Source organism: Alosa alosa, chromosome 7, assembly GCF_017589495.1.
Source record: "Alosa alosa isolate M-15738 ecotype Scorff River chromosome 7, AALO_Geno_1.1, whole genome shotgun sequence".
Taxonomy (NCBI): Eukaryota; Metazoa; Chordata; class Actinopteri; order Clupeiformes; family Clupeidae; genus Alosa; species Alosa alosa.
In genome coordinates this window covers 4,196,810-4,217,198 of record NC_063195.1, presented here as the reverse complement: position 1 = coordinate 4,217,198, position 20,389 = coordinate 4,196,810, and the positions used below count along the sequence as shown (strand labels likewise).

General features: G+C 42.3%; 4 protein-coding genes across 15 annotated transcripts in view; 2 read left to right on the top strand and 2 right to left on the bottom strand.

Annotated features, from left to right (window-relative positions):
* The window catches only part of LOC125297283 (zinc finger protein 436-like), a 38,541-nt gene extending 27,291 nt beyond the window's left edge, over positions 1 to 11,250 (top strand). The window contains exons 17-19 of one of the 3 annotated variants that reach the window (XM_048247556.1): positions 464 to 623; positions 2,304 to 2,407; positions 3,976 to 4,314. In XM_048247556.1, the coding sequence (XP_048103513.1) occupies positions 464 to 623; positions 2,304 to 2,407; positions 3,976 to 4,062 (351 nt within the window). In that variant the 3' untranslated portion in view covers positions 4,063 to 4,314. Of the gene's footprint in view, positions 1 to 463; positions 624 to 2,303; positions 2,408 to 3,975; positions 4,315 to 8,326; positions 8,511 to 8,957 lie in introns of those variants that run through there. The other 2 variants (XM_048247557.1, XR_007193991.1) reach the window with 2 other exon arrangements.
* Positions 1 to 20,389, bottom strand: part of LOC125297247 (NACHT, LRR and PYD domains-containing protein 12-like) — a gene marked incomplete in the record, with an annotated part of 868,465 nt that overhangs the window by 170,026 nt on the left and 678,050 nt on the right.
* LOC125297245 (NACHT, LRR and PYD domains-containing protein 12-like) overlaps positions 1 to 20,389 on the top strand; it is a 666,703-nt gene that overhangs the window by 109,164 nt on the left and 537,150 nt on the right. The window lies entirely within an intron of this gene.
* Positions 1 to 20,389, bottom strand: part of LOC125297380 (butyrophilin subfamily 1 member A1-like) — a 61,709-nt gene that overhangs the window by 29,941 nt on the left and 11,379 nt on the right. For 2 of the 3 annotated variants that reach the window (XM_048247732.1, XM_048247734.1), the window contains 2 exons: positions 16,135 to 16,227; positions 15,137 to 15,200 (listed from right to left, as the gene is read on the bottom strand). In XM_048247732.1, coding sequence (XP_048103689.1) covers positions 15,137 to 15,200; positions 16,135 to 16,227 — 157 coding nt within the window. Of the gene's footprint in view, positions 1 to 14,892; positions 15,015 to 15,136; positions 15,201 to 16,134; positions 16,228 to 20,389 lie in introns of those variants that run through there. The other variant, XM_048247733.1, reaches the window with a different exon arrangement.

Here is a 20,389-nt window from a genome sequence, read left to right as displayed (position 1 = left end):
GCATTGGTACTTGCGTTAATAGATTCAAAGCTGATCATCTTAGCTCTTCTTACAGCGTGCAACGGGAACGTAGGAGGCCTGTCCAATTAGCCTCTGTGGTATATCAGTAGACAAAGGAGGGTTCTCCGCACTTCTGTCATTTGGCGACAATCCGGTGCAACCAGGCCAGGACAGATATTTTAGAGAGAAGGAGAGACGCCGGTGCAGCTCAGATGTCTTCTTAATTTTCTTTATTTAGTTTGTGCTAAATTGTGCTGAAATCTGGTTAGCATCATGACCATTGAACACAAATAAGCCAATAGCAATTCATCAGGAGGCTTGGGAGGCAGGCACTGCAGTTAATACACAGGAAATTACTACACTTTTACAGTATCCCTAAATATTATGTTAATACTAAGGTACATACACATACATGCACACGTACCCACACACACACATATAAATATATATATTTATCTTACAGGTATCCGTTCTGTGCCTAGACAGCTCAAAGAGGCTAGGTATGACAGTGCGGCGCATGATGACCCGTCTCGGGACCAGAGAGCTGTGGTCTGCGTACAGCATGAGGGGCAGGAAGAAGAAGGCTTGTTTTGCAGACCTGCCTCTCCTGCAGATGGTAACAAGTAAGTGCCAACATGGTGGGGTGCTCACTACCAAAGCAATATGGTGGCCATGTTCACTACCAAAGCAATATGGTGACAGCGTTCAAGTATGACACTTAAATAGAACTCAAACGCACTATGTGGTATCTAGCTTTCTAATATCTATGCTCACTACTCACTATTGACCTGCTTCTCCTGCTTACTACTCACTATTGACCTGCCTCTCCTACTCACTGCCTCTCCTGCTCACTATTGACCTGCCTCTCCTGCTCACTACTCACTATTGACCTGCCTCTCCTGCTCACTATTGACCTGCCTCTCCTGCTCACTATTGACCTGCCTCTCCTGCTCACTACTCACTATTGACCTGCCTCTCCTGCTCACTACTGACCTGCCTCTCCTACTCACTACTCACTATTGACCTGCCTCTCCTGCTCACTATTGACCTGACCTGCCTCTCCTACTCACTATTGACCTGCCTCTCCTGCTCACTACTCACTATTGACCTGCCTCTCCTACTCACTATTGACCTGCCTCTCCTGCTCACTACTCACTACTGACCTGCCTCTCCTACTCACTATTGACCTGCCTCTCCTGCTCACTACTCACTACTGACCTGCCTCTCCTGCTCACTACTGACCTGCCTCTCCTGCTCACTATTGACCTGCCTCTCCTACTCACTATTGACCTGCCTCTCCTGCTCACTACTCACTACTGACCTGCCTCCTACTCACTACTCACTATTGACCTGCCTCTCCTGCTCACTACTGACCTGCCTCTCCTGCTCACTATTGACCTGCCTCTCCTGCTCACTATTGACCTGCCTCTCTTGCTCACTACTGACCTGCCTCTCCTGCTCACTATTGACCTGCCTCTCCTGCTCACTACTCCCTATTGACCTGCCTCTCCTACTCACTATTGACCTGCCTCTCCTGCTCATTATTGACCTGCCTCTCCTGCTCACTACTGACCTGCCTCTCCTGCTCACTACTGACCTGCCTCACCTGCTCACTATTGACCTGCCTCTCCTGCTCACTATTGACCTGCCTCTCCCCTTGACCATTGACTCTCCTGCTCACTACTCACTACCGACCTCTCCTACTACTCATTGACCTGCCTCTCCTGCTCACTACTCACTACTGACCTGCCTCTCCTGCTCACTACTGACCTGCCTCTCCTGCTCACTATTGACCTGCCTCTCCTACTCACTATTGACCTGCCTCTCCTGCTCACTACTCACTACTGACCTGCCTCTCCTACTCACTACTCACTATTGACCTGCCTCTCCTGCTCACTACTGACCTGCCTCTCCTGCTCACTATTGACCTGCCTCTCCTGCTCACTATTGACCTGCCTCTCTTGCTCACTACTGACCTGCCTCTCCTGCTCACTATTGACCTGCCTCTCCTGCTCACTACTCCCTATTGACCTGCCTCTCCTACTCACTATTGACCTGCCTCTCCTGCTCACTACTGACCTGCCTCTCCTGCTCACTACTGACCTGCCTCACCTGCTCACTATTGACCTGCCTCTCCTGCTCACTACTCACTATTGACCTGCCTCTCCTGCTCACTATTGATATGCCTCTCCAGCTCACTACCACTACTGGGGTTTCTGTAATCACACATCCTAATCAGACACTGTGATGTTTTTCTGTAGTCACACATCCTAATCGCACATTGTGTTTCTGTTTCTATTCAGTGGCCTGTACTACATGCCATCCAGAAGTCAAGATTGCAGACGTGGAGAAAGAGGTGGCAGACTTTCTTAAACACGCCCCTTTTAAAAAGGGTGGAACAGGCAAGGTAGGTGTAGTAGAATTTGTCCGCATTATATCAGTAACCTAACTGCTGTAGCAAGACCTTAAATTTTACCCAGTCAGTGGGGTTTATTACCTCAAGACCTTACATTTTACCCAGCCAGTGGGGTTTATTACCTCAAGACACACCACAACAAAACACAAAAAAAAAAGACGAGAGACACAAAGTCCAAATCAGAATGACCGCAAAATCCCAGAGGATCACTAACCCCGGAGGATCACTAATCTCAGAGGATCCCTAATCCCAGGGGGATCCCTAACCCCGGAGGATCACTAATCTCAGAGGATCCCTAATCCCAGGGGGATCCCTAACCCCGGAGGATCACTGATCCCAAAGGATCCCTAATCTAGTTAGTCTAGTTTTTTGACCTCATATCTTCTGGTGATGTGACCATGTGACTGGTTATCCTTGCTGTCCTCATCTGGCAAAGACTGAGCGCTCAATTGACCATTTTCACAAAACACTCCCAAATTCCAGCTCAATTGACCGTTTTCACAAAACCCTCCCAAATTCCAGCTCAACTGACCGTTTTCACAAAACCCTCCCAAATTCCAGCTCAACTGACCGCTTTACAAAACACTCCTCTTAAATTCCAGCTCAACTGACCGTTTTCACAAAACCCTCCCAAATTCCAGCTCAACTGACCGTTTTCACAAAACCCTCCCACATTCCAGCTCAACTGACCGTTTTCACAAAACCCTCCCAAATTCCAGCTCAACTGACCGTTTTCACAAAACCCTCCCACATTCCAGCTCAACTGACCGTTTTCACAAAACCCTCCCAAATCAGCAGCTCAACTGGACCCCTTTCACAAAACCCTCCCACATTCCAGCTCAACTGACCGTTTTCACAAAACCCTCCCAAATTCCAGCTCAATTGACCGTTTTCACAAAACACTCCCAAATTCCAGCTAAAACCCTCCCAAATTCCAGCTCAATTGACCGTTTTCACAAAACCCTCCCAAATTCCAGCTCAATTGACCATTTTCACAAAACCTCCCAAATTCCAGCTCAATTGACCATTTTCACAAAACCTCCCAAATTCCAGCTCAACTGACCGTTTTCACAAAACCCTCCCAAATTCCAGCTCAATTGACCATTTTCACAAAAACCTCCCAAATTCCAGCTCAACTGACTGCCACAAACCCTCCTAAATTCCAGCTCAACTGACCGCTTTCACAAAACCCTTCCAGCTAAAACCCTCCCAAATTCCAGCTCAACTGACCCGCTTTCACAAACCCTCCCAAATTCCAGCTCAATTGACCGCTTTCACAAAACCCTCCCAAATTCCAGCTCAATTGACCCACAAAAACCAAATTCCAGCTCAACCATTTTCACAAAACCTCCCAAATTCCAGCTCAATTGACCATTTTCACAAAACCCTCCCAAATTCCAGCTCAATTGACCGTTTTCACAAAACCCTCCCAAATTCCAGCTCAACTGACCGTTTTCACAAAAACCTCCCAAATTCCAGCTCAATTGACCATTTTCACAAAACCCTCCCAAACTCCAGCTCACATAGTTATTGTTGTTTTTTTGTTGTTTTTTCCACAGAGTGGAGCGTCAGCACCAGAGCAGCACCATCAGCACAGCCCTAGCCCCAGATGTCCCAGCCCTACCCAGACGATGCTGCTATTTTAAATAAATACATAAATACAGTAAATACATACATAAATAAATAAATTAATTAATACATCTGATACTGTTTATAGACTCTGTCTGATGTATTTTGATGTAGAGTTGAAGAATAAATTGTTTGTAGACTCTGTCTGGTTTATTTTGATGTAGAATTGGCCTGCTCATAAATTATATTAGAAAGCATAAATGGCAGAATAAATTCTGAAGCTCATGTGGCTGTCTAATGAACACATTCAATAAAGGTGCTGAAGTCGACGTGTAGTGGACATGATTAAAACCTCATTTAAACATTTGTAATACCTCCATCACATTTTTCTTTTTCAAGCGTTGTGTTTTACACCCACTATGAACCATTTTGCAACATATTCAAAAAAAACTTGCAAAGCAATTTAATCTAAAACCAAAGTTATTCTGAACGTGTCTAACACGTAAACACGGAAATGTGTTTGACACTCATTAAAAATTATTTTGAAACATGTAAAAACACTTCATATATAATGATTCTACACTTTAACCAGAAACCAACGTGACTGTAACCAAAATAAATCCAGAAAAAAAGGATTTTACTACAGTCTTTTACTACGGATTGTTACTTGGGATATTTACACGGGTCAATTCAGATTTAAACATGGATCAATGTGATGTCCTTTTAACTCATTGAGTGCCAAAAACATAATATTACGTTTGTAGCTTTTTTTTTTTTTTAATTACGAAACTAGACACTCTAACACAGTGTTTCCCAAAGTCTGAGATTTTATTTGGGTCGCCAGCACAATTTATGTTGTGTTATAGCCTAACTGATACCATTTGTCATTTGATACCAGGAAAGCTAACAGTTTTCTATTAGGATGTACAGTCACGGTTTTGTCATAAAAGCTCATGAAACTGGGGGACGAACGCATCGCATGGATATCTACCTCTCAAAATGAAACCGTTCTGTGGGGCGCCTGCCATGTACCTCACAGTTGCAAACTGCAAGGAACATGAATCCGCCTATTTGCACGAACATACCAGATACCAGTGCATTATATTAGGCTACAATTTAAATGGACATTTTAAACACTATTTTTAAAAATCACAGACCTTTCTACCTCGCTAACTCAAAGTAAAGGCGCATTCTTCTGGCTATTGCGCAAAAGGCTCTTGTTCTGATATACAGTAACAACTATACAATATAATATAATACAACAATACAATATAACGACTTGAGTTATTTGCTGTTTACATCGGAATTGACGTCCACAGTGTTATGGACCCATTTGTCTGCAACGCAACGTAGCCTACAACATTTTTTTTAGAAATACAGGAACAGCTTACTATGCTGACGAATGACGACTGTGCAACATGCAAGAATTTCCCCAACTCTCGGATGCGCATTTAAAACATATCTTAGTCATTTCCAACTTTTCACGCTGATGGTGCTCAAAATGCAACACAACCGTGTTCAAAGCAGGATCTATCTATTTAGATCCTATAGCAATGTATGGTTGGGGGAGCCATAGAAAAGTTGGAGAACCTGTGGCCTAAAACAATGTTGGTGGTTGCAGGGTAGATTTGAAATGAAATGGGTCGCGATGGTCTGTCATTTTTAAAAAGTGGGTCCCCAGAAAAAAAGTTTGGGAAACACTGCTCTAACACACCTTATATGTGATTTTGGGAACTCTGTGATGAATGGAAATGAAATATATGACGATCGAAAACTCATAAAAACGCAAGATCTGGACATTTTATCTGGACGTTTGATCTTAACTCAGCTTTTGATGGTTGCCGCTTTGTTTCGAATCAGTCACTGATTAGCCTACAGTATCAGCGACATGCAAGCCAGGTCAAAATCAGGTCATTGATTTCCGTGGGTTTATCACTAGGTGGCAGGTCTCGTGAGATCTCTTCCCAGAAACTTTGCAGGCAACACTTCTCAGGTGCTGAAGGGAGAAATGAAAAAGTCGAAGAAAAAGATATTGCAGCAGGTGCGTTTTCGCCAGACAACGCTGGATGAGTCCACCTTTCTACTAAGACAAGGTGACTCTGACCACGACAGGTCAAAAACATTACAAGGAGTGACTGAACACTGTGCTGAGGAGGGAGTTCCATCTCCACCACGAGCCGGGCCTAGCGGAGTGGGTGGTAGGCAGAAGTCAGCTTGCAAAGAGGGCACGCCCTTGCCAGAGTGCGAATATGTCGGTGATAGTGACTCATAAAAAGACGAAATATCTCCATTTCTAGAAAAAACAGGGATTTTGATGAAAACTAGCCACTGTTTAGCTTGGGATTTCTCAGGAACAGAGGCGTGTAGAAATACACGGTTTGCACCCACTGAGAGCTTAAAGTCTCACCTTTAAAACGAGCCATTGTATGTGTTCACAGCTATAACACAGAATATGCTGTGGCTGTACAAAAATTATCAACAATGGTCTAGATTGCTGGCACTCTAGGACAAAGCTTCCGAAAACAGCTTGGCATTCAATGAGTTAATATCTGTACCATAATATGAGGTGTTCCACATTCATTTAGATAAAAGGCTGATACTGTTAGTCCAAAATAACTGCCTGGAGGTGTTACCAAGATAACTGGTGAGTGTAAGACCTAATTGCTAAGACACTAATTGCAGATTCACCTCCATTTTGTTAAATTCAGGTTACACTAATTGCAGATTTACCTCCATTTTGTTCAGTTCAGATTACCCTAATTGCAGATTTACCTCCATTTTGTTAGATTCAGATTACACAAATTACAGACTAACCTCCATTTTCTCTGACAGTAGTCCGTAGGAGTGTCATTGTCTGGCTGAGGGCTTGTAAAAATCGGAGACGAAGATACGCAGCAATGATGTGTAAACTCACATCAGACATGCGAACGCTAACAATGCTAATAAACCTGTAAAAATACATCAGACATGCTGACGCTAACAAAACCGTTAGCACACCGTCAAGGCATACAATTTGGGGAGTAGGCAATGGTATATCAAAGTCAAGTCAAAGTCAAAGTCAGCTTTATTGTCAATTTCTTCACATGTTCCAGACATACAAAGAGATTGAAATTACGTTTCTCACTATCCCACGGTGAAGACAAGACATATTTTACCAATTTAAGTCCACAGACAAACATAACATTCAAGTAAACAAAAAAGTAAGTAAATAAGTAAAACAGAGGGCACATATAATAATGAAAAAAAAATAAGAGCAGCAAAATTTGGTTGAAATTGTGCATAGACAGTCAATAAAATACTAGTGCAAAAGTCAGGCCAATAAAAGGCTTGGGTAGTTCTGTTTGACCTAAATAAGAAAGAAAGTGGCATAGTGGTGCAAGTTATGTAAGAGCAGCAGAAGTGTTGTGTTTTCAGGACAACAACAACAAGTTGTAAAGTGTACAAGTGTGCAAGTGGAGTAGTGCAGGCGGCCATTGTGGGTCCAATGTCCAGGATGTTATGTAGCTGAGGGTGGAGGGGAGAGGAGGGAGAGAGTTCAGCATCCTTACAGCTTGGTGTATGAAGCTGTTGGTGAGTCTGGTAGTCTTAGAAAGCAGGCTTCTGTACCACTTCCCAGAGGGCAGTAGATCAAAGAGATTGTGGCGGGGTGACTTGCATCACTCCCACAATTTTGGTGCCTTCTTGGTGAGGTGGGTGGTGTAAATGTCCTTCAGAGAGGGGGAGTGAAGCACCAATAATCCTTCCAGCTGTGTTCACTATGCGCTGCGGGCTTTCCTGTTGTATTCAGTGCAGCTTCCGCCCCACACAGCGATACAGCTGGAGAGGATGCTCTCAATGGTGCCTCGGTAGAATGTGGTCATGATGGCTGGTGGAGCACTTGCTCGCCTGAGTTTCCGCAGGAAGTACAGGCGGCGCTGAGCTCTCTTCGCCAGTGATGCAGTGTTGGTGGTCAGGAGAGGTCTTCACTGATGTGCACCCCAGGAATTTGGTGCTGCTCGCTCTCTCCACCACAGCACCGTCGATGGTCAGTGGCAGGTGTTGGGTGTGACCTCTCCGAAGTCAACAACAATCTCTTTGGTCTTGCTGACGCTCAGCAGGAGGTTGTTGTCCCTGCACCACGTGGTCAGATGGTCGACCTCCAACCTGTATTGAGTCTCATTAAGCCCTTGGTGATGAGACCCACCAGAGTTGTGTCGTCAGCAAATTTCACTATGTGATTGTTGCTGTAGGTTGCAGTGCAGTCATGCGTCAGCAGGGTGAAGAGCAGCGGACTGAGCACGTATATGTTTTTTTTTCATTCACATTTGTCAGTATTAACCTTTCTCTTTTTCTCTGTTTTAGGGACAAGAGGAGGGGTTGAACATGGCTCCAATCCTCAGCTCTGAAATGGACCAGTTCCCTACAGACCCGATGTCTCAGGCCCATTTATGGAAAGTGTCAGTGGTGCTGCAGGACTGCTGTCGACCACTAGGGGGCCAAGGGAAGGATGAGGAGAACAACAGAGATAAAGAACAGCCTGGTGCCGGTAAAGACAAAGCAGACATTAAATAATGCCACTTAAAAGGTGCAGTCAGCAATCATACGTGATTTTAAGCCCGTAACATTTTTTTGCCACATTGAACAATCATCTCCTCATGATCTGCTAGCTATCCGTTGAGTACACTTAAAATAAAAAAAGAAAAAAATGGTTTATGGAAGCAGACCTGCTAATCATTTAGAATATAAACATAAACTTAAACTGTGTAATCACTGGCTGCATCTTTAATTTGGTTCTAAAAAGGAAAGGATTTACACACAAATGTATTTTCGTATGTGTGTTTATATGCGTGTGTCTGTACATACCATGTGAGAAGTTGACCACATTTTTTAAATATCGAGACATACAAATCTATATAGTCCTGACAGTTAACAAGAAACACAGTTGTTTGTGTTTGCTCAAGTGGTTGTCTTCTATTTTTGTTTTGGAAAACAGGGAAAGGAGCATCTTCCTCGTCCTCCATCTTACAGATTGCAGATACAGAGAAACCATACTGTTGCTCTCAGTGTGGCAGGAGTTACCGACAAAAGAAGAATCTCAAACAGCACCAGCGTACTCACACAGGAGAGAGACCATACCAATGCGCTCAGTGTGGCATAGCTTTCACTCACAAGGGCTCTTTGAAACAACATCAGCGCATTCACACAGGAGAGAGGCCATACCAGTGCTCTGAATGTGGGAAGAGTTTCACTAATTCCGGATCTTTGAAACGACACGAAAAAACGCACACTGGAGAGAAGCCATACTCCTGTTCCTACTGTAGCAAGAGTTTCACTTACAATCATAATCTCAAAACTCATCAGCGCATTCACACAGGAGGAAGGTCATTCGACTGCGCTGAGTGTGGCCAGAGTTTCTCTGAATGGGAACACCTCAAACAACACAAGCGCTCTCAACATACAGGCAAAGGCCTGTGCCACTGCACTCAGTGTGGCAAGAGTTTCATTTCCAACCAGAATCTCATACGACACCAGCGCATCCACACAGGAGAGAGACCATACCAATGCACGCAGTGTGAAAAGACTTTCACTGACGGGGGAACTCTTAAACGACACCAGCGCATTCATACAGGAGAGAGGCCATATCGATGCACTCAATGTGGGAAGAGTTTTCATCAAGGGATAAATCTGAAAGTACATCAGCGAACGCATACAAAAGAGAGACCGTACCGCTGCACTTTCTGCGGCCACAGTTTCACTCGAGAGGACCAGCTCCAGAGACACCAGCTAAAGTTCCACAACGCCGATCTGGAGAGGGTGTGAAGTGGAACATGATCGGCTGGGAGATCACAGGTTGTTTTGTGATTAATGAAATGTTTTGAAGTTTTAACTAAAGAGTCACAGAAACAATTAAAGACTGAGAAAAAAAATGGCCACATTAAAGTAAATAGATAACAGGAAAGACACGAGCAACATAAAGAAAATAGAACAAACATAGAACACAGCTGCTTCACTTGGCCAGGTGGGGCAGAGCCCTGTCAAAGATTCCTCCACTAGAAAAAATAGATCCATAAAACAAATCTTAAATACAATGTTGTTTGTTAATATAGTCACTGAGACAACTACGGAATATTTTTTATATTCTAATAATTTGCACAATATATATATATATATATATATTGTATATGATAATTTGCTGTACTTCATCCAATGGCCGAGCTAGCGCCATTCAGGCTGTCTACTAGCACTCTTCGGGCTGTCAACTAGCGGCATGGAAGCGGTCTTCTAGTGGCATTCGGGCTGTCTACTAGCGGCATGAAAGCGGTCTACTAGCTTGTTAGATAGCTAATTACCCCATTTCTCAACCTCAGAGCTTTAAGCGTAACTCTCGCCAAAATGCAACCTAGGGTATTTTTGTGAATGTACTCACAAAATATCAAAATCAAAGTCAAAGTCAAAATTTTGTTTAAAAGCATAATTATGTCGGAAGCGCTACTTTTAAGCTTGACCGTATTGTCGTGTTCAGGTCAAATGAGAGTGAATGAGAGTGGTAGGGGAACTACTATGTTTGATGCATGATCGTGTGAAAAACGTTATTTTTCAAACACTAAGAAGGCTCGACACACCATGAAACTTTGATCAAAGTATCACCAGGGTCTCTATACACAAACTCGAGCATTGAGAACATTGTTTGTGTACACAGAGTTCACTAAAAAGAAAGGCTTTGGACAACTCACATTTCTGTGAAGAATGTTTTGAATGTAGAAAGCCTCTGGCACAGTCCAATGCATATGTTGCGTTAGCATTGTCGACTCGACTGGAGAGCCTAACCGGTCCTGACTGCAAGCGACGCGAACAGCGCAATTCAACGCAACGTTTTGAGAACTTTTGTCAGACTATAGTGTCTATTTCCTTTCTGTCGCTGGTGTTGCTCTGCTATTTTAAATGAGAAATATTACGCAATAGAAGGGCATATTTAACGGATTCAGTGTAGACAGCGAATTCAGTGTAGACAGATAACACCGAATGCTACAAGATAGTTGCTTGCTCGGATCCTGTTAGGACACGTTGTAACACTACAGTAGGTCATAAAGCAGCTGTCCACGCTCTCAGTCACGTTAGCATCGTTAGCATCATGGACTCGACTGGAGAGCCTAACACTAGCAAAGACTTTCTAATGTGGAGACACAGACTCAAAAAATCCTTCATAGAAATGAATGGGGCTAGTTTGTAACGTTGTCTACACATATCCCACCCCTTCCCTGGCAAAATGTCGACATGTGAATACATTGAGCCAATCATGTGGTGTGATGTGAATACATTGAGCCAATCATATGGTGTGTTGTGAAGACATTTGTGAAGACGCATTTCTGCCGAATAGGATGCCCGATGAGTGCCCAAAAAGCGTTGCAATATGGCAGCCGAGTGGAGGGACTTGCCTAAAAAGACTTTGACACTAGGTCAACTATGTCCACGCTCTCAAGTCGCGTTAGCATCATCGATTTAACTATAGAGCCACCAGCTGAGACCCCAGTATTAACGACTGTTATTCTGATTTAAAAATATGCGTGTGCAAGTTCATTATTATTGCAGTAATACAGTTGTCTTGAGCTGTTGCACTGTTACTATTTAGATAAAAACAACAGTGCACAACACATGCTGTTGAAGAGTAGTTAGCCAGTCTCACTTAACCTGTTAAATACTTTTATAACACAACATTGATTAAATCTGTTAAATCCTATTTATCTACATTTCCTGATTTTACTGTTAACATTTTTAAGTTTTACATTTATTTGATCTACTTTTTTTTTCAAATCTGATCTATTTCAGGCATTCCTGACATATTTGGTGATGGAACATTTGTAACATTTGTACAAACTGACTGTGCATGAAAATATTGTGTTGATGACAATCATAGACTGTATAAAAAGAGTCATTGATAACAATGCATTTCTTTGGTGTACACCTTTTCTTATGTTTAGACATTAGAGACATTGGAGACATTTGAGCTTGTTGACCAACGCTTTATTGTAGGTCTGCTTCAATGAACGCATGTGACCTAGAACCTTAGCCCCTAGAACCTTAGCCCATAGAACCTAAACAGAAAACTGGGCTTCGCAGTGTGAATTCAGTTTTTTTTCCTTCTTCTTCAGTGCATTAGTGTTGTACTTGACAGCATTAAACAATTACACAAATAACTAATTTCTCATTAATGAACATAAATGAAGCCACAGCTTCATGCAACAACTTAAATAAATAAAATCAGCTTATAAAATAAATAATCAGCTTATAAAATAAATAAATAATCAGCTTATAAAAACAGCCAAAGAACATGGGCATAAAACAACAACCTGTATGGTGTGTGTGTACGTAGTGCTGGCTGACCTGTATGGTGTGTGTGTATACGTAGTGCTGGCTGACCTGTATGGTGTGTGTGTGTACGTAGTGCTGGCTGACCTGTATGGTGTGTGTGTGCGTAGTGCTGGCTGACCTGTATGGTGTGTGTGTGCGTGGTGCTGGCTGACCTGTATGGTGTGTGTGTGTGTGTAGTGCTGGCTGACCTGTATGGTGTGTGTGTGTCGCGTGGTGCTGGCTGACCTGTATGGTGTGTGTGTACGTAGTGCTGGCTGACCTGTATGGTGTGTGTGTATACGTAGTGCTGGCTGACCTGTATGGTGTGTGTGTTATTGTGCGTGGTGCTGGCTGACCTGTATGGTGTGTGTGTGCGTGGTGCTGGCTGACCTGTATGGTGTGTGTGTGTGCGTTAGTGCTGGCTGACCTGTATGGTGTGTGTGTGTACGTAGTGCTGGCTGACCTGTATGGTGTGTGTGTGTACGTAGTGCTGGCTGACCTGTATGGTGTGTGTGTGTGTGTTTATTTATTTTATAAAAACAGTCAAAGAACATGGGCATAAAACAACAACCTGTATGGTGTGTGTGTGTACGTAGTGCTGGCTGACCTGTATCTGTATGGTGTGTGTGTGTGTATGTATGTGTGTTTATGGGGTGTATGGTGTGTGTGTGTGTTTATTTATTTGATAAAAACAGCCAAAGAACATGGGCAGAAAACAACAACAAAACAAAAAATTGAGATCTGTTGAAAACTCTGAGTTTCTGAGTGTGGATGGGTGTGTGTGTGGATGGGTGGATGGGTGTGTGTGTGTGGATGGGTGTGTGTGTGTGTGTGTGTGGATGGGTGTGTGTGTGGATGGGTGTGTGTGTGGATGGGTGTGTGTTGTGTGATGGGTGTGTGTGTGTGTGTGTGTGTGGATGGATGGGTGTGTGTGTGGATGGGTGTGTGTGATTGTGTGTGGATGGGTGTGTGTGTGTGTGTGTGTGGATGGGTGTGTGTGTGTGATGGGTGGATGGGTGTGTGTGTGTGTGTGTGTGTGGATGGGTGTGTGTGTGGATGGGTGTGTGGATGGGTGTGGATGGGTGTGTGTGTGGATGGAGGTGATAAATTAATGTGTGTGTGTGTGGATGGGATGTGATAGGTGTGTGTTAGATAAGTGTATGTGTATGTGTGTAGATGGTGTATATGTAGATAAGTATATATATATATATATGTAGATAGAATATATATATGTATATATAGATACGTATGTATGTAGATAGAGTATATGTAGTGTATATAGATAAGTATATATGTGAATAGAGTATATAATTATATATATATATGAATAAATATATATATATATATATATATAAATAAATTATATGTATGTATATATATATAAGTGTGTATGTAGATAAGTATATATATATATATATATAGATAGGTAAACATATATAGATAAGTATATATGTGTATGTGTAGATAGGTGTGTGTGTGTGTGTGTGTGTAGATAGAGTATGTGTGTAGATGAGTATGTGTGTAATTGTGTAGATAGAGTATGTATGTGTATGTAGATAGAGTATGTGTAGATAGGTATATGTGTATATATAGATAAGTATATATGTATATGTATATGAATACGATATATATATAGATAAATTAATAATATAATTATATAGATAAATTATATATATATATATATGAATACGTATATATAGATAAGTATATATATATATGTATAGATAAATTATATATATATGTAGATAAATATATATAAATTATATAATTATGTATGAATAAATTATATGTAATTATGTAATAATATATAGATAGAGTATGTGTGTGTGTGTGTGTAGATAGAGTGTGTGTGTGTGTGTGATAGGTATGTGTAGATAGGTATGTAATTATGTAATATGTAAGATAATTAATATGTATGTATGTAATATGAATAGAGTAATATGTAATTATGTATGTAATAGAATGAAGTGTATATGTATGTATATATGAATAAATTATATATATGTATGTAATATAGATAAATTAATATAATTATATATATGTAATAATAATATAGATAGAGTATATATATGTATATGTAATATAGATAGAGTATGTAATTATGTATATATGTATATGTAAGATAAGTATATATGTATGTATGTATATGTGTGTGGATGGGGTAAGTGTGTGTGTGTACTAATTGGTGTGTGTATTGCTGGCTAACATGTATGGAGTGTGTGTGTGTGCGCATTGTGCGGGCTAACCTGTATGGTGTGTGTGTATACGTAGTGCTGGCTGACCTGTATGGTGTGTGTGTATACGTAGTGCTGGCTGACCTGTATGGTGTGTGTGTGTGTGTGTGTGTTTTATGGGTGTGTGTTTATGGGTTGTATGTGTGTGTGTGTGTGTGTGTGTTTATGGGTTGTATGTGTGTGTGTGTGTGTGTTTATGGGTTGTATGTGTGTGTGTGTGTGTGTGTATGTGTGTTTATGGGATGTATGTGTGTGTGTGTGTGTGTGTGTATGTGTGTTTATGGGATGTGTGTGTGTGTGTGTGTGTGTGTTTATGGGGTGTATGTGTGTGTGTTTATGGGGTGTATGTATGTGTGTGTGTATGGGTGTGTGTTTATGGGGTGTGTGTATGTGTGTGTGTGTGTGTGGAGGGACTGTCGGGTTATGACGGTCTGGAGGCCACTGGAGCGGTCATAGGGAACTCATTTCTGGGTGACAAGAAACCAACAGTGTCGTTACTAATGGTGGCTCACTACACTTTACAGGCAATTACTGTGTGTGTGTGTGTGTGTGTGTGTGTGTGTGTGTGTGTATGTGCAGTGCTGCTAACCTGTGAGCTCTCCCTCTGAAGTGTCTCATAACACACCGTGCTCCCCTCTCCCCGAGTCCTCCAGCTGCCAGAAGCAAGCACATGCAAACAGTCAACAACAACAACAGCAACAACAACAACACAAGTCAAAATGGACTACACATATTTATATTCATTTTAAAGGGACACTAGGCAAGCCTGATGCTTTTTCTCTACGAAACTCCCCCTCGCTCGTTCTGAAGCTCTTTTTCTTTTCTTTGCATCTTCCGTCAAAGGGTTTTAGCTGCTTCTTCGCAGGCTCTGCCATTATACACACACGTTTGCAACAATCGCTAGCGTTTAGTTAGCCTGCCTCTGTGCTGTGGATGCAGGATGTAAACTGATCCTGCTTGATTCGGCGGTGCGATACACTGAACTTGCAGCGGGATATTCTTCCTACAGGCAGTAGGGTGAGGAGAGAGTCTTCATTCACTCTGTAATGAGTCATTTAACCATATACCGACTTACGAAGATGAGTAATTAACACGAAAAAGTTGCCAGGTGTCCCTTTAAGCAAACCAACATTACATGCACATTACATACACAAAGAATGTGTTGTAATGTTTAACAAACTAACATGACACACTATCAGTCAAAAGTTTGGGGTCACTTAGAAATGTCCATTCCACTCCGTTATCGACAGAATACCAGCAGAGACCATTTGCATTCATTTTTTACTCAGGGCAGCAGTTTTCAGACTACATTATGTGCTTACATAATTGCAAAAGGGTTCTCCAATGTTTTCTCAGTTACCCCTTTAAAATGATATCAGATTAGTTAACAGAATGTGCCTTTGCAACATTGGATGAAAGGTTGCTGATAATGGGCAATGTAGATATTGCATTACAGATCAGCCATTTCTTTCTACAACAGTCGAGAACTCTTTTGCAATTATATCTACAGTATAATGGAGTGGAATGGAAATTTGTAAGTGTCTCTCTATATATTATAGCAATACTGTACGTGTTGCAAAATCTTACATCTTCTGGATGTGGTGATCACAACTACGAGTGCAGTCACTGCACTGCACACGATCGGAATGATGTACTTCTGATTGAACGCTGGCTCATCATCTGGAGGTAGACGATGGAAAGACACAGTTGCTTCTCTATGGAAAGACATAGTTGCTTCTCTATGGAGAGACACAGTTGCTTCTCTATGGAGAGACACAGTTGCTTCTCTATGGAAAGCATCCTGTGTGCGTGTCAAAGTACAAGCAGCAGTCCATACTCCATAGTAGGCTATTCCAAGTGTCAGTTTATAAACACATCATATAATTTTTATGTCGTTTTGAATAGCCACTGCATACCCGTGTGGGTTGGCGTGTTCTTGCAAAATCGGCGGAATACAAGTATGGAAGCAAAATAATTTCATGAAAGCTAACCGCATCATCTAAAGACGGCTCTACACAGCAGTCTTTATATTGTTGAAGTCACTGTAACATAATAATCATCCAAACACCTTAAGTATAAGTATATCTACTCTTTTGATCCCGTGAGGGAAATTTGGTCCCTGCATTTATCCCAATCAGTGAATTAGTGAAACACACTCAGCACACAGTGAACACACAGTGAGGTGGAAGCACACACTAATCCCAGCGCCCAGTGAGCTGCCTGCAACAACAAACAGCTTCGGGGAGCAGTGAGGGTTAGAATGCCTTGCTCAGGGGCACTTCAGCCGTGCCTCCTGGTCGAGGTTCGAACTGGCAACCTTCCGGTAACAAGTCCAAAGCGCTAACCAGTAGAGCTCTACACAGCAGTTATTTACCTATAGCATTCTTCTGTGTCTCTTTGACCTTTATGGTGAGCCCTTACCTGTGGCGTTATTTTGTGTCTCTTTGACCTTTACGGTGAGCCCTTACCTGTGGCGTTATTTTGTGTCTCTTTGACCTTTACGGTGAGACCTTACCTGTGGCGTTATTTTGTGTCTCTTTGACCTTTACGGTGAGCCCTTACCTGTGGCGTTATTTTGTGTCTCTTTGACCTTTACGGTGAGCCCTTACCTGTGACGTTCTTCTGCGTCTCTTTGACCTTTACGGTGAGCCCTTACCTGTGACCTTTGACCTTTACGGTGAGCCCTTACCTGTAGCGTTCTTCTGCGTCTCTTGGACCTTTACAGTGAGCCCTTGCCTGTGACGTTTTTCTGCGTCTCTTTGACCTTTACGGTGAGCCCTTGTAGCCTTGCCTTGTAGGGGTAGCCGTGGCCTACTGGTTAGCACTTCGGACCTGTAACCGGAGGGTTGCCGGTTCGAATCCCGACCAGTAGGCACGGCTTAAGTGCCCTTGAGCAAGGCACCTACAGTGGGTCCCAGTTAAGTTTGGACGGGTTCCTTCAGGAATCACGCACCCCATTTTCTCAGCAGAAATGGCACAAACTGCAGTTGACACAAACAACCACAAGGTGTCACTTTGTTGTTCTGCCACTACTATTTTTGGACTTGACTTACTTGGCTTCCATGATGCAGTTTCCAAGTCAGTAGAACAATCAGAGAAAGCTGAGCCATTACCAAACATATATGATAATACAATAGCGTGAATTTATATATCTTATACCCTATTTGTCACGGTTACTTATAGATTTGATAGTGTAGCGATAAGCATGAGACTTTCAATGGGGGCACGGGAACTTAAATTGATCCGCGGTAGTTTAAACACACTTGACAAAACATTCTAATATGAAAATGTAGATGCAATTGTTGTAAGATGGTGCAGCTCCTTTAAGAAAGCACCGTCGCGCCAGGGATGGAGAGAGAAAAAAGGGATATGTGTGTTAGAATAATGCAAAAATAAATCCATAGATAAAACCAATTATCCTCATTCATTGCAACATGGCATGCCTGCTTGCCCGGCGTTCAAGCGAAAAAAGATATCAAAGCACCTTTATGCGTTTGAATGTAGCACAAATTTTTAAACAGCTAGACAAATGATTTAGCTAATTGATTATAGCATGTACACACCAGCAATTGTTGAACATTTACCTGTACAAATTACATTGACAGTAGCCCAGCCTAACAAGCATGTTGCATGTTGTAGGTAGAAATTTCACTTAAATTGCAACGCAACATGCCTGCTTTTGCCGGCGTTCAAACGACAACGAAAAGATATCAAAGCAACAAGAGGGTTGAGTCTGAATGACCACGGAGTTCAGACTCATATTGCTCCTCATAACCGTCTATAAAAAGTTTTTTTTTTTTTTCTTTTTGAGCACGTCCGATCCCAGGACATAGCACTGGACCTTATAATAGGCTCGAGATATAATTCTAAAAGGGGCAGATAGGGGCCTACTGCACTTAAAACTTAAAAAGATTGAACGAAGCTTCCCGAAATTTGAAATTGCGATCAGTGACTGGCATCGGGTGAAAGAAGCTTTTTTGAGTTGAACAGGCTATTAAAAACTATTTAAGCACCTCAATGTCACAGGAGAGACTGGGCTCTCCCTTCTATGAATTGAAAAAGACGTTATGCCTGCAAACTGGCCTATGATTTCATTGCTGAGTTTGCAGCAAAGCAAGATATGGCAAGTCAGTGTCATTTATTTGTCCATGTTAGCCTACAGACCAGTTTCCATAGTGCACATCTTATCAACAGTTTGAATGTTTCTGCTCATTGACAAATACCGTTCAGCACAATGATTCATGCCCAATTAATTTCCCCTGTTAAAGTGTTCGCCTTTGTTACACTATTTGGTTTAAATGATGTAGCCTATGATAAACACCATATGGCCAAATATGTGACTCAGCTAATGTTATAGGCTATACAATTTCCCCTCTTAAAGACAAGCTGGTGTAGCTTATTAGACTAGGCTACTATTAAAATGCACCGACGGTAGCCTTGGCTATGTGTAAAGTAAGCTATCGCATGATTTCATGCACGTAAGTTCATGCATCTGTCAAGTTCGCACAGGGTCTCGCACGTTTTAAAAGTTAAAATACGCAATAAACCCGGGAAAAGTTGACAGGTTTGTTTCGGTCCCGGTGATTATTTGTGAAAATGTGCAAACGACAGCCTTTTCAAGGCATTTCAAGGAAGGAGTCGTAGCATGCAAGCTCCCAAATTGACTCAGTAGCCTACAGGCATCAATAGCCTAAATTGTTGGGACTGGGGAGGGTCATGCGTTTTTTCTCAATCACTTTTGAGGGTCATAGAAAAATGTCTTGCTGGCGAGGGAGGGTCACGTCTTTTTTGACTAACGCTCCCAAAACTCCTCCGGTAGCCCCTTAAATAAATAGAACACTTCCTAATTGATGTAGGCCTACACCAGCAATTGTTGAACATTTACCTGTACAGGACAGTAGCCCAGCCTAACAAGCAGATGTTGCAAAATACATCAAAAGACGCAATTAATCAGAAATAAATAATGTAATCTGCATCGCTTTATTGACAAACTGCAAGCAACAAGAGGGTTGAGTTCGCTGTGAGGCCAAACCCAAGAGCAGAGCCTATCTGTTAAGGCAATCGATAGGCTATAACGAGCTGTGTGCGCCTGGAAAGACAATAGAAGATGCTTTCTGAATAGTACAGCGAAGACGGCTCTGGTCATCCCATACCCTCCCCCCACTTCCTTTAGCCTACCATTATGCCTTGTTGCCGTTTTGGGACATTAAGCCCCCTCCCCCACCCCCTTCTTTCAGAAGCAGTGGGGGAGCGCGGGGCACAAAGTAACACTTTTTGGTAGACAAAGGAGGGTTCTCCGCGCTTCTGTCGTTTGGCCACAATCCGTTGCAACCAGGCCAGGACAGATATTTTAGAGCAGGGGTGTCAAACTCATTTTCATAGAGCGCCACATCATTGAATTTATAGGTTACTGAGGGCCACTGTTACTGTCGGCGAGCATGTGCATGGTGCTGTATTGCAGTATGGCTTATTCAAAATTGGTGTGTAATGGTCCTACCCACTTTAAAACAGTGTGGCTGAAATAAAAAACAAACAGCCTACAACAGTAACATTGTAACAGTTAACAACTGATCAATATGCATTCATGGACTGACATTGATGAGAATAAACTGCAGTCAATAATGTGCATAACAATGTCCATAACACATATCACCACTAAAATTAACTGTGGCTAAGAAAGGTACTGTGTGTGTGTGTGTGTGTGTGTGTGAGTGAGTGAGTGAGTGAGTGAGTGAGTTTGTGTGAGAAAGAGAGAGAGAGAGAGAGAGAGCTATGGTACATACACCCACCCCCACCCAGCAAAAACAAATTCACGCGTGTACAATATTTGTCCGTTTCCCGG